At 36.1% G+C, this 15,744-nt stretch overlaps 1 protein-coding gene across 1 annotated transcript; it reads left to right on the plus strand.

The window, feature by feature from the left end:
• Nucleotides 1-3,951: 3,951 nt before the first annotated feature.
• LOC130418743 (neuropeptide FF receptor 2) lies at nt 3,952-15,610 on the plus strand. Its single transcript, XM_056744824.1, is given in 5 exon segments — nt 3,952-4,032; nt 9,132-9,493; nt 14,443-14,542; nt 14,723-14,784; nt 14,787-15,610. Coding segments are annotated over 4 exon segments (1,341 nt in total). The 5' UTR covers nt 3,952-4,032; nt 9,132-9,138.
• The last annotated feature ends 134 nt before the right edge of the window (nt 15,611-15,744 follow it).

Raw genomic sequence — 15,744 nt, forward strand, 5'->3', positions numbered from 1 at the left:
TTTGACTTAAATTAAGCAAGTAGCGGCAAGCGAAGCAATTACTTTACTACACAAGCGAGAGGCAGTGGAGAGCAGATCCTGCCTGTATGCAGAAAAGATTCCCAGCATGCTTTGCGCCAGACTGCATTTGGAGAGTACATTTTGAAAAATATGATTATTTTATATGTTTTTAATAAATTTAAAGACTTGATAGTGTTTAATGTTCACTTCTCTTAGATATTTAGAAGAGTTTGACATATTTTTCAGTTTTGTGGTTACCACTGTTTAGAAGATAGGTGCATGTGATTACGGTCTGCGAAGCTCGCGTGTTTTTACCAATGAGCATAGTCTGTGCATACAGCCCTATGATCAGTCTCCCCTTGCTCAATTTGAGTTGCACAAGTCAAGGTGTTTGATTTATGCATTTTAGAATAATACTGTGAACTGTAGTAAAATTTTATTTAGCTAATCAGTAATCAAAATTTGGTATTGCTAAATTTGTTCGGGTTTACAGTGCAATAAATAAACGTCTGAAGAACTAATCTGTTTAACAAAACCTTTTTGTCATGAACATTACAGAACTTTTGAAAGACATAGGCTATTTTATATTATGTATAATCAAACGTTGCTAGACAGGCAGGCAACACAATCTACTTTACAGTTCAATTTAATAATTGAGTAAATTTGTGCACTGATATGTAACAGAATAATGAAAGCGTTTCTCATATGTACTTCAACCGATATTAATAAAATAAAGTCAGAGAGATGTCGGTTTTGCCGGTTGTTGATAAATACCAGCTGTGAAGTATAACAACGCGCTTAAGCAGACACGTCACAGGAAAAAAAGGTAAAAGTGTCCCAATGTGAAGTGAGCCAGAGTTCTTACCAGTGCCCGAACCCGTGTACACGATATTCTGATTCATGACCTCGGGAAGAAGGGAGCTGATCGAGTCACAGGGTTAGCAATTGCATCCCAATTTTCTACCTGACAGGAAATCACTCTGCAGTATACTCATGCTTTGTATTTTCTATTATCCAGATAATAATCTTTAACACATATTTCCTTGCCAGTCTGAATTTAGAGGTTCTACAGGATCCTAGCTATTTGATTGTTTCAGATGTCTCCCTTTTCTAGTCACTGTACAATTTCCGAATGTCAGGCACCTGTGATGCGTGCCAATAGTGCACGTCACAAATAGGCTTGTATCATCATGTAACAATCTTGGCCATGACTGTTCTCCTACTCCTCCATTGTGCCATTCCGTTGCTGTCAAACAGTAGTTTATCTGAACTATTTACAAATATTTCATTTCTCAACCAAGATGTCTGGCAGCAGAATGCCTCATGCATTTAACAGTCGCTTGATTTTTGTCAAACTATTTTTGAAATCAGTGTTTGGGGGAACCACTCACGTTGCTTATTCTTCTGTTCTGTTACCTTGCTTACCACTAGCTGTGCAAAAAACATTTTGTCACAGTAGGTGATGTGAAAAAGTTTGACTAACCATTAGGATCGACGCCAAGGCCACTTTTGCAAGCACAATGCATTTCCTCGTCAACACTTTCAAAGATAGAGAGAAAGGTAGTTATAGGATTAGAGAAAGCTAGAGAAACCAAGAAAAAATACTGTTGCTAGTTGGATAAATTACTGACAACTTTTTTTCTTGTGGTTGTATGCAAGTGTGCATGTATGCTTGCATAACCAATTGATTCTGGTAACAACTTTCTGTTTTGAATAAATGTAACATGTTCTTGAAATAGAGAAAACTAATTTAACATAGATCAGAAAATGGAAAAACACCACAAACAATTTTTTTGATTCAGGTAATTAAAGACAACATATGAATACATTGCAGGCTTCCATGTGTTAAATTAGCATATGTGGGAAAACAGATGGGTTAAGCTGTTTTTCAGTAAAACAGTAAAGAAAGGGAGAGGAAGTGTGAATTTCACACACAGCATTTCACACACAGACTCTCTGTTGAGGCTCACTAAAAAATATTTGTCCACAACTCTGTATGACAGCCCATATTAAAGTTTCATAAAAACAACAAAGGATGTACGTGATGTTCTGACAGTGCATGTCAAAACATTTCTATTCCAAAGCTGGGCACAGCACTTCAAAGATATTGGATTTATTATAAATGCAGCCAGCTGCTCACGGTAAATGAGCTACAATATTTAGGGTAATCTTTACCATAACAAGGATCCTTAAGACCAGTTATTGAATTTGTATTCCACATTCTTAATTTCCCACAAATGTTAAGGAGAAGGAGGAAAATGCTTCGGTTTAGTGGCAAAACTGCTAAATGTAATCCATCTATTTTTAATGGCCTCACAAATATTACAGTTATCTGATATCAATAAATATGATAAGAATACACATATATATAAATATTTAACACGCTGTTGAATTATCGTGTAATACGTAAGCCGAAGTTCGATTTTGCATGCATATGATACGTCAATGTTTGCGTGTACCTGGGTGGAGAGCAGCCATTTTTAAACGTACATGAAGTGGAAACACTGAAATAATTAAAATAATTCTGTTAGGTTTAGGGTTTGATTTAGGGTAGAGGTTATAATTTGCACGCACGCTAACATTAGGTTTAGGGTTTGGGTTAGTGGGCCGGTTAATGAGACAAATTGCTGTTTTATATGCACCCAAGTTAAATTGGCGTATCATATTATGCACGCAAAATCGACCTTTGGCGTAGGCCAACGTATTACACAATATTGCATAGGTCGTGGTATTTATACGCAATTCATGAGAGTGGGCTAGTATTATGAATACTATCTGCTTCACATAACAATGACCAAAGTATAGTCTATGTAGCCTACAGTAACTTGGACGCAGGTTAACAAGTTCTATTAAAGGAGTAGTTCTCTTTCAAAATACATTTTCATGATAATTTACGCGTTCATGATTTCACATAATACGTAATTACGTTGAAAAGGTCACGCTTGGCGTAGGCGGAAGTACAGAATCAGTGTTTACAAGTTTAACATGCAAGGTTTTCAACATAATTGCGTATTATGTGAAGTCATGAATGCGAATCGCAGAGCAAGGCGAGCATGTGTGTTTATTGAGCATATACATTTCAATGACTGATCATTTCGCTAGATAAGACCCTTATTCATTGTCCAGTGTCGTTTAAAGGCCTTTGAAGCTGCACTGAAACTGTAATTTTGACCGTCAATCGTTTGTAGTCCATTGAAGTCCACTACGTGTAGAAAAATCTTGGAATGTTTTCATCAAAAAACATAATTTCTTGTCGACTAAAGAAACATATACATAAACATCCTTGATGACATGGGGGTGGGTAAATTATCATGAAAACGTCTTTTGAAAGTGAACTACTCCTTTAATGGGTTCTTCACAGCATCAAACACTTTTTTTGTACCCCAAAGAACAGGCACATAACACATGCCCCCCATTCTTCCCCTAGAGAATGTTTCTGATATAATAACTGATACATTTGTGTCCCATAAGACACAAATTGATGCAGGAAAATAATTGTTATTTTGTTAGATTATGGTGATTATAAAATGGTGCTCCAAAAGCAAACCTTGCAAATTGCATTACTAAGTGTAAACAAAGCTTTGTAGGGGTTTGAAACCTGCAATAGTGATTCCAGTCTTCATCATTTTTTTTTGCATAGGATAGTGGATGATTAACGACGTCACATAAAAGTAGCATGTTTGCATTTGTTCTATTTAAGGAGAATGGTTAATAAAAAAATCATGACTCCCTTATTGCATTCAGGTAATTTGAAGCCTTCGTGGAGGTTGTTAGATACTCTCCTCCTCTCATCGGTGGGGCGGGAATATCTCCGTCAGGTTTGATCACTGGAAGCGCATCACGTGCAGTGACAGCAGTTTATTTCAGGCGTGAGCGCAGCGGAGAACAGCACCAAGTTCACTCAGAAGAAAAACAGCTTATAGGGTACACACATCTTACAGTGGATATTTTATCAAATAGTTTCTGACTACATATAGGCCTATCTTTAGAGTTTCCTCTGAATCAAGTGTGGGACTGTTGACCTCGTAGCAGGTGAGACATTTTCGTTGTTTTTAAGTAGAACATTTTTCACATATTGAACACGAACAGAGTTTACATTTTAAATAGCCTATGTATTTAATGATAAAACTGCACAGGAAAAGCGATACGTTTTTTTAATATAAAGCCATATATAGGGCACGTGGTAGGCTATTTATGGTTTATAATACAGACATTTTATAATATATGTATGTTAAAATTTTAATTAGATTTTCCTAAGCTTTGCATAAAAGCTTAACTATAGTAAAATAGTGCATTATCCTTTATTGTTATAGCTCATGTGTAGTTTGATGTTCATGCACACATGTGTTCCTCTCAGTTTCTTGTGGCTGTGTTAATGCTTGAATTGAATTTAACATGCGAGGTAAGCATCCTTTCGATTTCATCACTTTCATTTGGATTTTAAAATGTTTTCTATTGTCCCATGGTGAGGGTTATCTGATCCAATAAGTTAAATATTTATATCAACATTACCATTATGCAATTAAATAAACTAATGCATCACTTTTGATTGTACAAAAACACTGTGACATTTACGAGGCATTATTGCCAGTAGGGGACAGGACATCTCAATATATTATCAAGCCACTGATACAATATGTTTTTAGGAAACTTGTTTATAATGTAAATAAGTAATACATGGCCTGGATTATGTATTATATTTAATCTTTGTCATATAGTGACTGTAGAGAAGATCAGAACCCAGTTAGTAAAAATGTTTAGGCTAAATAGATGCAGGCTTCATTCACTAAAATCCGCTTTAACTAAGCATACTCCTCTGGTTGGTGTGTGGTAAAATGCTCTCCATACTGACTGCATTAAAAAGATTTCAAGCAAGCCCGATGCAAAAGGTCATGAATAAAATTTCCAACTACATTGAAGGTTAGATTGCATTGCATAAATGGCAGAACTGAGTAATGTTTGAAAGCTGGACTTAACCAGGCAGAATCATTTTTGTCTGTTTTAAAATGCTTTAGTTAAAATAGACTTATGAGTAGCACCAGTGGAACGGCTAGAATTTCATAAAACGTCATACCACGAGATACAGTATTGCGAATTATATTTACTTAATTAAATAATGGGGGAAAGAATAGAGGAGTTGGGGTTAGGACCGGATGCTTGTGGAATTGTCATTGCTAGGCAGCTGCTTTATATCGTAAGCCTCATTGACAGAACAGAATAATCAAGCTCCTATTTTGAGTTTACTTATTTGTGTTTGGAAACATGAAACTCCAGTGTTCTTGGCTATATCAGAAAAATTCACATGAATATCTGTCAATGTGGAAGGTTACTCCAGGTAATCGCAAGTTTGCAATCCACATTTGGTGTTTTCTTAGCATGTCTAATGAAAATAGTTATGTTTGGATATGTAGAAAAGCTTTAGATACTTGGTTTAGGTAAAAGCAGATTATTGTTGCAGGAGAAATCTTGTGGCTGGAAAGTTTTTATGGTCATCAATTTGCATTTGTATGAATGTCATAGCTCATTTTCAGACTTGAAATGAAGCTCCATGTATTAAAAACTAGCATTGCGCTTTGATTTTAGCTTTATTTACATATTTCTTTTTAGATTGTAATTAAAAATCAGAAATATTTAAATGGCATATTTCATACACAAGGGCAATTCAAAGGGCTTTACATAAAATGATTGACAGAGAGAAATAAGACGTATCTTTAAAATTCAAATGATTTAAGACCACAAATACTTTAGATTTTAAGAAACAATAAAACAGCAATAAAATTGATCAAAAATGTGAGTGTATATATAAAAATAATAAGAAATAATGAATATATAATAATTTTATGAGGGTTCATTGTCAAATCATATTCACATTTAGTATTTGGAAAATATTTAGAATTAACAATTTGTTTTCTTGAAACAAGTCATTGAAAGTGTGTAATATATGGATGTATATATATAATATTTTTAGGACCGTGTTTGGACACATTTTCAGTCTTAGTGTAAAGCTTTTTAAATTGATGCACAAGGGTTAATCTTCTTAATAATCATGAGTACATTTTCACGGCTCTGTCTCACTGTCCTTGTCAGAATAGGGTGCCATATAGTGCTTATTGAGAGTAATAGCAATCTGGCTGTGTGTAGATGTTCCACCAGTCAATTTCAAATTGACTGTTTTTATTTTCATAAATCATCCCTGGGCCATCTCTCCAGTGTGTGTGAGTCTTCATACTTAATGGATCAGTGTCTGTGAGCAATTAAGTGCTTGTGAACTTTTGACTGGAGTCCCAAAGCACAAGGGACTGAGCTGCCCATGCATAAAATATCCAGACACATTTTTTATATTGCTTCATAATCCCGAGAGAGCAGGATTAAATTATATCTTGTAATATATTAATGCAAGTCATTGTCTTGACTGTGTTTTAAAAACACATCAAAACTTTCTACAGTAAAGGAATGCAAAGGGATTAACCCCTTTCTCTACTTTCTCCATTCAACCCAAAGGCCATTATTTAAAAAATAAAACAAGGTAGCTAGAATAGTTGTCAAACCCATTCTAATTTATAACTCAGATGATATCTGCTCACCCTATTGCCTGAAATATGAGGCTAGGGAAGGTCACATCCTTCAGAGTCCACAGCAACATTTCATAAATTCTGTAGGACAAGAGTGATCAGTATATATCAAGTTCTGTCAAAACAGACTGTAAATAAATGATGCATGGCAATTTATATGTAAATATAAAAAATGTTGATCACAAGGATGGCAGTTTCAAATGTATTTTTGATGTATAGCTCACAATCTTTTTCTTAGCACGTTATGCACTGTTTTGCACTCATGATTTAATTGCTACATTATCTCATCTGAGCGTGTTCAGAAATACAAATAAATGTATAACATTTAGGGAAACCCCTTTTTAATTAGTAAACAGAGCTAAGATGAAATTTTATTTTATAACTTTGAAGGATTTGAAATCTATCTATTTGAAATTTGTCTCCAGTCTGAGTCAACCTGATATAAAACACAACTGGAGGACAACTTAATTCAGATTAATGAATGCATGCATCTGAAGATTCAGCCCCCTCTGTGTTTGGGACTCTGGAATTATTTAAACACAACCAGTTCTGCAACACAGGAAGGGTTTGTCCCTCTAATGTTTTTGTTTAAAAGGTGTAGCAAACTTTTCAATTTGACCACATTAAATGTTTGATAAAACAATTACCTTTTAAGCTTTAGTGCAGTGGTTGTCAAACTTTTCAGATCAAGTACCACCTTTAATAAAATGAGTTGTTCCAAGTACCACCTAATGAACAACATAGAAAATCACATGAAATAAACACTAATACTAATAGTAGAGCTGTGAAACTTCACTTGCCCCGTGATTAGATATAGACCTCATCCTCCAATATTATAAATAATACACACACTTTATTTTATTTATGTTATAGTTTTGTTCTTCAATTTAGTCAGCAGTAATAGTGGACACAAAACACTTTTCTGTAGTGCACTGTAAACGGGACTCTGTAAATGAATTTTATGGGGGATTTATTAACTTTGTTACAAACCAGCATTAAAGACAGACAAGGTGGAAGGAATATTATAAGAAGAATAAATATATGCATAAACATGCAGAGAACAGCTGTATAACAAACAGATATCCAGAGATAGTATTATAAATGGGACAGGTTAAATAGGTGTTATGGTGGTGCTTATAGTCTGTTTTAAGTAAGTCTGTTTTGTTCATTTTCTATTAGACTCACACTTTACTGTGGAGACTCTTGCTAAACCAGCGCTTCATTGATTTAATCTCAAAATGGATGCAGACGTGCGTGTTGAATTAGCGCTTTACAGCATTAACAACAATTCTGAACAACAGTTCAGAAATACATTAGAAGCTTAATTTACACTCAGCTCATCGGAAGAGAGACTCACAAGCATCTGTCTGCTCCTTCTCTGTGTTTAAGCTGTGTTTTTTTCCATTGTGTCACGAACCACTAAGGTTCTCTTCAAGTACCACAGTTTGAGAACCACTGCTTTAGTGTGTTTGAAGATGGCCATATTGTTCTTCGTATTTTGAGTATTTGAAGCTGCAGTAGTTATTTTTTTAGTTTACTCCATTATCCTTAGAGAGACCAATGTTGCCAATTTCAGAGACTAGGTAGGTAAATGTTACAATGACAGTAAATGCACATGGACCTAACCTTGAATTTCACCCATTTACAGACACCACGTCTTATTCTTTTGAAATGTAATGTCCTTTGTCGGATCAAGATGAATAATGAATTTTAAGGCTAGTGTGGCATTTCATTTTTGACATTTTTCTTAAATAATTCAGTAAAAACGTCTGTAATGCCTATAATAAATGTTGAACGGGCATGAACTTGTACGGTACACCTTATTTTACTTATGTCCTTAAAACCATTTTTTAGGTAAAAATATGTGAAATGTGAAGGATCTAGCTAGATGCTGTACAAGAACTCTAGTTCCTTCACATTTAAAGGGTTTATGTGCACATTTAAAGTTTTACCTTCTAATTGACATTATCTTAGCAAGCATCAAAGACCAGAGCAGCTGCAAGGAAACAAGTGGATTTAACTCAAGAAGCAATATAAAATGCATGTGCTTTACTTCGTGGATATTTCATTTATACAGTATGTCGCACTTACACAGAAAACAACATATTAAATGTTAGCTAATGGAATTTATATGGAGTTTATACACTTTTATTGAATATTATTGAATATTAATGTGTAATAATGTGAATAAAACATTTAAAACAATCATGTGATGAACATATGCAACAGCACAGCAGGGGGAAGTAATGTACTCACAATAATACTTTCCTGTGGCTCAGTGGTTAGAACATGGCACTAGCAATGCTAAGGTCATGGATTCGATCCCAGGGGATTGCACATAGTCAGAAATAAATGTATAATACAGTGCAATGTAAGTTGCTTTGGGTAGAAGCGTCTGCCAAATGTATAAATGTGAAATAAATTGTCTTGCCAGTATCAGCATTTCTAAATGTATCCTCTCTGAGGATGAGATCATCCTCTAATATAACACCTATTGTCCACAGTTTCATTTGTCTCACGTCACATACTGTCTGTAATATTCTCATTCTCTCTCCACAGAGATGAGATGGCGTTAAAACTATTGGACCCAAACTCCACTGCATCACCAACATTCTTCTCCACTGTAGAGAATATCCCCAATGTCTCAGAGAACTCCACCTTCACTCGTCCATATCGTTACTCAAACGTCACCTATGTGGACTTTTACCTGCATGAGCCTTTGGTGTCTGCAATCTTTATAGTGTCCTACTTCCTCATCTTTATAGTATGCATGGTGGGAAATGGAGTGGTGTGCTTCATTGTGCTAAGGAGCAAGAACATGCGTACAGTCACCAATCTTTTTATTCTTAACCTGGCCATTAGTGACCTGTTGGTTGGCATCTTCTGCATGCCCACAACATTGGTGGACAACATCATCACAGGTAAGGAACAGTTTTGAATATACAACTAAATTTGTTAGTGATAAACAAAAAATATTATTTGAATAGATGAAACCTAAAGTATAAATATAATGGTGGTGACTACTCTTTGTACATAATTTTTTTCTGTGTAACAATAGCCATTCTCCACAATATAATTTATGTATAGTTTACAAATATACCATATATGATGTGTCCTATGTGTATGGGATAGCAAAAATCTAAAAAGAACAACTGACAATTAAGATAAATAATATTATTAATAGTGCTGTGCAAAAATATAGAAACATGTAACTATCGCAGTATTTTTTTTCAGACAGTGTATCGATGATGATACCTCTACTTTCGATAGATTTTTAAAAATCATGTCATATACATGCGGCCAAAAGTAAGTGAAAGCGAGCATGGCGAAAAATATAAGAACGCTTCGAGCATTCAGAGCTGACTTGTTCTTTGGTTTTAAAAATAAGTCAGGGAGTAATGAGTTATATAAAGCAAATGATGTTAGTAAGCTTCGCAAGTCATGACCCACAAAGTAACTTGGCTATTGCGGCGCATAAGACAAACAGTTTATTCCCAAAAGTAACAATGACATTTATTGTGCTTTCACCGATGTGACACCAGCGCAGATGAACCAGGGGTTTCATACTGCCCACGCTCATTATTTTTACTGTAATGGACCACAACAGCCAAGGACATGCTGACCCACCTTATTATCCTGAGCTACCCACTTGAGGGGCGCGACACACAGTTTGGGAACCTCTGATCTAAAGATCCATGCATCGCTCATCATGGCCACTCTGCGGAGGTAGTCGTTTTTAGTTTTTACACGTATTCTTACAGAAAACTCCAGGTGGTGCACAGCATGTTGTGTTACTAGATCAACTTTTTAATTTAAAGTATTGCAGCAAAACAGCAGCAGAAAACAATTTGGATAACAGATTGATCTTTCTATACTTTATGGAAAACGTCTAAAGTGCTTTTGAGCAGTAAAAAAGGTTGGATGACAGGAGATCTAAAATAACTTATTGTAACTTCAGTGTAAAATAGATCTACATAGAACATGTATGAAATGACTTGCAGGTTCATGTGCAGAATTTAGCAGAGCGACATACAGCTTTACTAAAACACATTCTGTGTTAGCATGTATCAAAAGATCAGAATAGAACACATGATGGGACATGATCTGTTCTGTTTTTAAACAGAAAAAGAAAAACTAATGGGATGCAATTCAATAATGATGACTGCAATAAACATCAGCAGTGATATAATTATACAACTCATGCAACTTGTTAGTGTGTCAGTTTCAGTCAGTTTTGGTGTTACGTTATGTTGTGGTTTATTTTGTTTGCTGTGTTCCTGTATTGCCTGTGCTCCCTTGTTTCCCCGGTTGTTGAATGCCCCACACCAGTTTCTGTTCTCCCTGATTATGTTCATTGTGTATTTAAGCCCTTTCTGTTCCTGAGTTCATTTACTGCCTTTGATTATGTTACATGTGGTTGTTTTAGCACCTGTGTTTATGTTATGTAAATTAAAGCTCTCATTTTGGATTATATCTCCGTAGTATGCTTTTGTATCTAGCCATTCCAAGACAGTTAGAATTGAGAAGATCACATAGGCTTACTTGCACATTATTAACCACATGCTTGTCAAGACAACAAATACTGTAAAAAGCTCATGGTGCATATTTTAAAGGGACATTCCACCTAGAATATTCTTGCATTGCTTAATCTAGCCCTTGTGCTTTTCCAAACCGGTTTGGCTTTCTGTGGAACACAAATATATATATTTTTTTTTCAAGAAATGCCTGGTTTTGTGTCCATACAAGTCAATGGGGTCCAGTGTTGATTGGTTACCAACAAACGTCAAAATATATTTTGTGTTCAGCAGAATAGTCATGTAGGATTGGAATAATTTGAGATTGAGATAAAAAATGTATCCCTTTAAGAAATGGTATGCAACACCCAGGGAAAAATGTAGATGTGTACCAAAAGTTGATGCACTTGCAAAGGACTCTTAATTTGCAGATACTGACAGAGAAATCAAAGCAGAAATTATTCAAAGTTGCACATCTTCCAGACTTTTCAGATGTTTTAGAGAACCTGATTTGTTATCACAGGATCTCCTTGATCAGGTAGGGCCCTTTAAATTTCACGAATTTCAAAGTACATCAAGTGCTCAAAGATAACTTTATAGGGTCAAGTCGCGTTTGAGTATGTAAAGCAGAAATTGTGAAAGGATTTTCTTTCAGTCAAAGGCCTGTGGAATATCTAAACACTGCTTCAAAGTGTGATGCTCCTTGAGTTTACTTCCAACCTTAATTAAACTCTCCTGGCTTTACCTTTCTAATCCTGAAGACATCGATTGACTTGTTCAGATGTATTGGATAAGGGTTGGGGCTAAACTCCGCAGGAGAGTGGTCCTCCTTAATTAAAGATGAATAGTACAGTTGTACTGCCAACCACAATGTTCCGCTCCAAAAGAAGTCAAGAATAGAGTGCAATACAAACGACATGGCACACTTCATCATCTCGTTTCTGACCAGTGGCCTGTATCACAAAGATGGTTTGGGTTTTTAACCAGGTAAGTTCATGTTTAGTTTGAGCATACGCAGAGTTTTCAGTCTCGATCTCTTCATCTTCAACAGAAAAGTGAATTGCACTGATCCTCGCGAGAAGTCAATCAAACTGATGATGCTTTCCATGTTCCGTATGATTGTCTGCTGCCGCACGTGTCACACTTTCAGGTGCACGCGCCTCACGACAGAGAAAGTTTATACCAAGCGTTGTGCTACAACTGAACCACACCTCCAAGCAAAAATACCTAGGATTTGCAATAGGGGCTGGCTGCAGCCGATGGGGCGAGTGGAGCTCCACTCAAAAGCAGAAATACGTCAACTCCACTCGAAGCCCGTGCAGATACACGTCACCTAATTCTGACTTCAACTCGGAAGTAATTTATGAAACGGCGCTGTTTTAATGGCAATAAATACTTGTAATGTATTATTGCTACAAAATTATGTTTAAATGTTATTAAATACCTTTAATGTTACTAAATCCGGACATTGCTTCCAGGTTTGTATTTGAAAGTGAACATTATAATAGTTAGCAGTGAACAATAAATTAAACTTCAAATAAACATTTTTTTATAAAAATGAGAAATGTATGGACAAATAATTTAGGAATTTAACAAAACAACCACAGTCAAATATTGAATGATTTCCACAATTATGTTTTGTTTAGAGTAAAAAAACTAACTATATTGACAAAACACATCAACTGCAAGTAACACACGCACACACACGTCTACAGAAATTACATGTGAAATAATCTCCTCATATGATGTTTTAAACGTTATCGAACAGTGAATAACGATCAACGAACGTGCTTCTTCTTCTTTCCTTTTAATGGCGGGTCGCAACATGTTTAGGTGTATATCGCCACCTACGGTACAGGGATGTGTAACATCATATAAAATAATATATAAAATATAAATATATAATATATTTCCTCCTTGTATCTGTCAAATTAGTACACAATTGTCCTGCTTCAATATATGTTACCTACATCAAATAAGATTTAAATCAAAAGTAATCTAAATGTAATCCTATACAAAAATGTGTAATCTAAGGTCACCAAAGCACTGTACAACATTCACAACACACCAAGGTTGACCTCACCTAACCATGATATTTCATCAATTGCAAAGAGATTTCTAAAGGCAGAACACCTCAGGAATCAAGGTATTATGTTGTCAAGAAACACGCTCAACTGCAGTAAATCTGACTTCATTAAATTCATGCCTGAGTAGTGACCCCAAAGGCGACTGCATTGCCCCAAGCAGTGGCCTAAAATGTATAGTCCTCTGAATTTGACGAAGAACCTCTTTTAGAATTAATTCAAAATAGAACAAGGTTAAGAACACATTCATACAGTATAATGTAGGTTATTGTTGCTGAATGAGTTCTGTTGCTTGGGAATGCTTAAAATCAGATTTCTTTACGAGAACCTTTTAAAGAAAAGGTTTCTTGAAATTGACCAAACACTGTAGGCTATTTTCTTTAGTCAAGTCAATTTATCTTTGACAAAATCTGAGCCCTGTTGAAATCCAGGGTTCCTGAAAAAGCTTAAATGCATGTGAAGACTTTTAAGCACTTCTTCAAAAAATGTGAACAGTTATTACAGATGATTACTTTGAATCCATCATATCACTTGATTGCTGCAGATGACGTTACCATTTTTAGAATAAGCATACATCTTTATAAGTGAGTAATATGCAGATAGATAGATAGATAGATAGATAGATAGATAGATAGATAGATAGATAGATAGATAGATAGATAGATAGATAGATAGATAGATAGATAGATAGATATAGATAGATAGCCTCTACTCCACCATCTGTTTTTAAAACCTCTTCTTATTTCACATCATTATTCACACCCACACATCGACCAGGTTCTGCACAATATCTACAAATTGAATCAGAGGCCTCTTAAGACAATCTTCTGAGTTCACTCGCAGGAGGTGAGCAAAAACAATAGGTCCCAGAATGACTGAGCGCTGATATTCTCTTCAGCCTGCTCTATAATCCCCATAGATAGCACCACTCAACACACAACAAGTGCCTGTCACACTTCGTAAGCCGAAAGAGTCATGGGATTGTGTTAAAATGGTGTCAATAATGGGGAAAAAAACAATTGAGCAAAATATTAGTGAGAAGGTAAAGGCGAGATTGGAAAGATGGGGGAGTCTGTCACTTAACATGCATTACAAATTGATGCCAAGAAGACTTTAATTCCAAAGCCATTGGCGTATAGAGATTATAACTATTTTGTTATGTTTGTAAAGAACTGGAATGTTCCTGAACAATAGTAAACCTTTGTGAGCAAATGTGTTTTGTGTTTCAAAGTGGTATTTGGCCTGTTGTGAGTTGTCATCTCTCTTTGACAGGCTGGCCTTTCGGCAGTTTAGTGTGTAAGCTGAGCGGGATGGTACAAGGAATATCGGTTTCCGCCTCTGTCTTCACACTGGTGGCTATCGCTGTGGACAGGTGGGTAAAAATACATTCAAAATTAAGAGTAAATAAGTTTGTGAGTCCATTTACATGCTAGATTTTTTGTTTCTGTCTAATATCATCTGCATCGTTTTCTGTCTTTCATTCATTCTACTCATTGCTTTTCATGTTTCCTCCTTCCTATCATCTCTCCCTTGCCTTTCATGATTGTCTCAGATTCCGCTGCATTGTATACCCTTTCAAACAGAAACTGACTATCTCAACCTCCACCCTCATCATTTTATCATCTGGGTTCTAGCCATCTCCATAATGTCCCCATCAGGTGTCATGCTACAGGTCACCAAAGAACACAGTGTCTCCATCTTGCTAAGCGACGGCAACACCACACAACCCTTCTACTGGTGCCGTGAAAACTGGCCTAACCAAGAAATGCGCAAGATTTACACCACAGTGCTCTTTACTAACATTTACCTGGCACCTCTCACGCTCATTGTCATCATGTATGCCCGGATTGGTATCATGTTGTTCAAGACATCAATGCCCACCTCTATGAGCCAAGTCAGGACTTCAGGCTCTGGATCAGGAAAGCAAGGCAGATATGAAAGCCGTCAGATGGTGTCAGGAAAAAAGAAGAGGGTTATTAAAATGTTGCTTGTTGTTGCCTTACTCTTCATCCTCTCATGGTTGCCATTATGGACACTCATGATGCTAAGCGACTACGCTAGCTTGAGTGAACGGCAACATCGGATTATTAATATTTATGTTTACCCTCTGGCCCACTGGTTGGCATTCTGTAACAGCAGTGTCAATCCCATAGTGTACGGGTTTTTCAATGAAAACTTTCGCAAAGGTTTCAAGGCGGCCTTTAAACTGCAGCTCTGTACAACACATTCGGGGGAAAGTAGGACCTATTCACATCGACTGCAGGGGAATGCTGTACTTCCTGCCAATTTGCCTGTGGAGGCTGGAGGTCCCCAACAGAGTCGCATTCAAGGGCTGGTGTTGGTAGGAAATGCGAGAAGTGTACGTGAAAACAGCCGGTCTTCAGGCAAGGAGAACATGAAGGAACAGGACCTGATCATGCACGATCTGGAGAACGTGTGAGCATTATAGAAAACATTTCACCGTTTATACTGTAGATCAACATGTAGTATTGAGAAACTTAAAAAATTATTTAAAAATGTGATAAATGTATAATTTATTATGCATAGCCCATTGCACTATGCTAAATTATCTTT

This window comes from Triplophysa dalaica, chromosome 4 (genome assembly GCF_015846415.1).
Source record: "Triplophysa dalaica isolate WHDGS20190420 chromosome 4, ASM1584641v1, whole genome shotgun sequence".
In the NCBI taxonomy this organism is placed as follows: domain Eukaryota; kingdom Metazoa; phylum Chordata; class Actinopteri; order Cypriniformes; family Nemacheilidae; genus Triplophysa; species Triplophysa dalaica.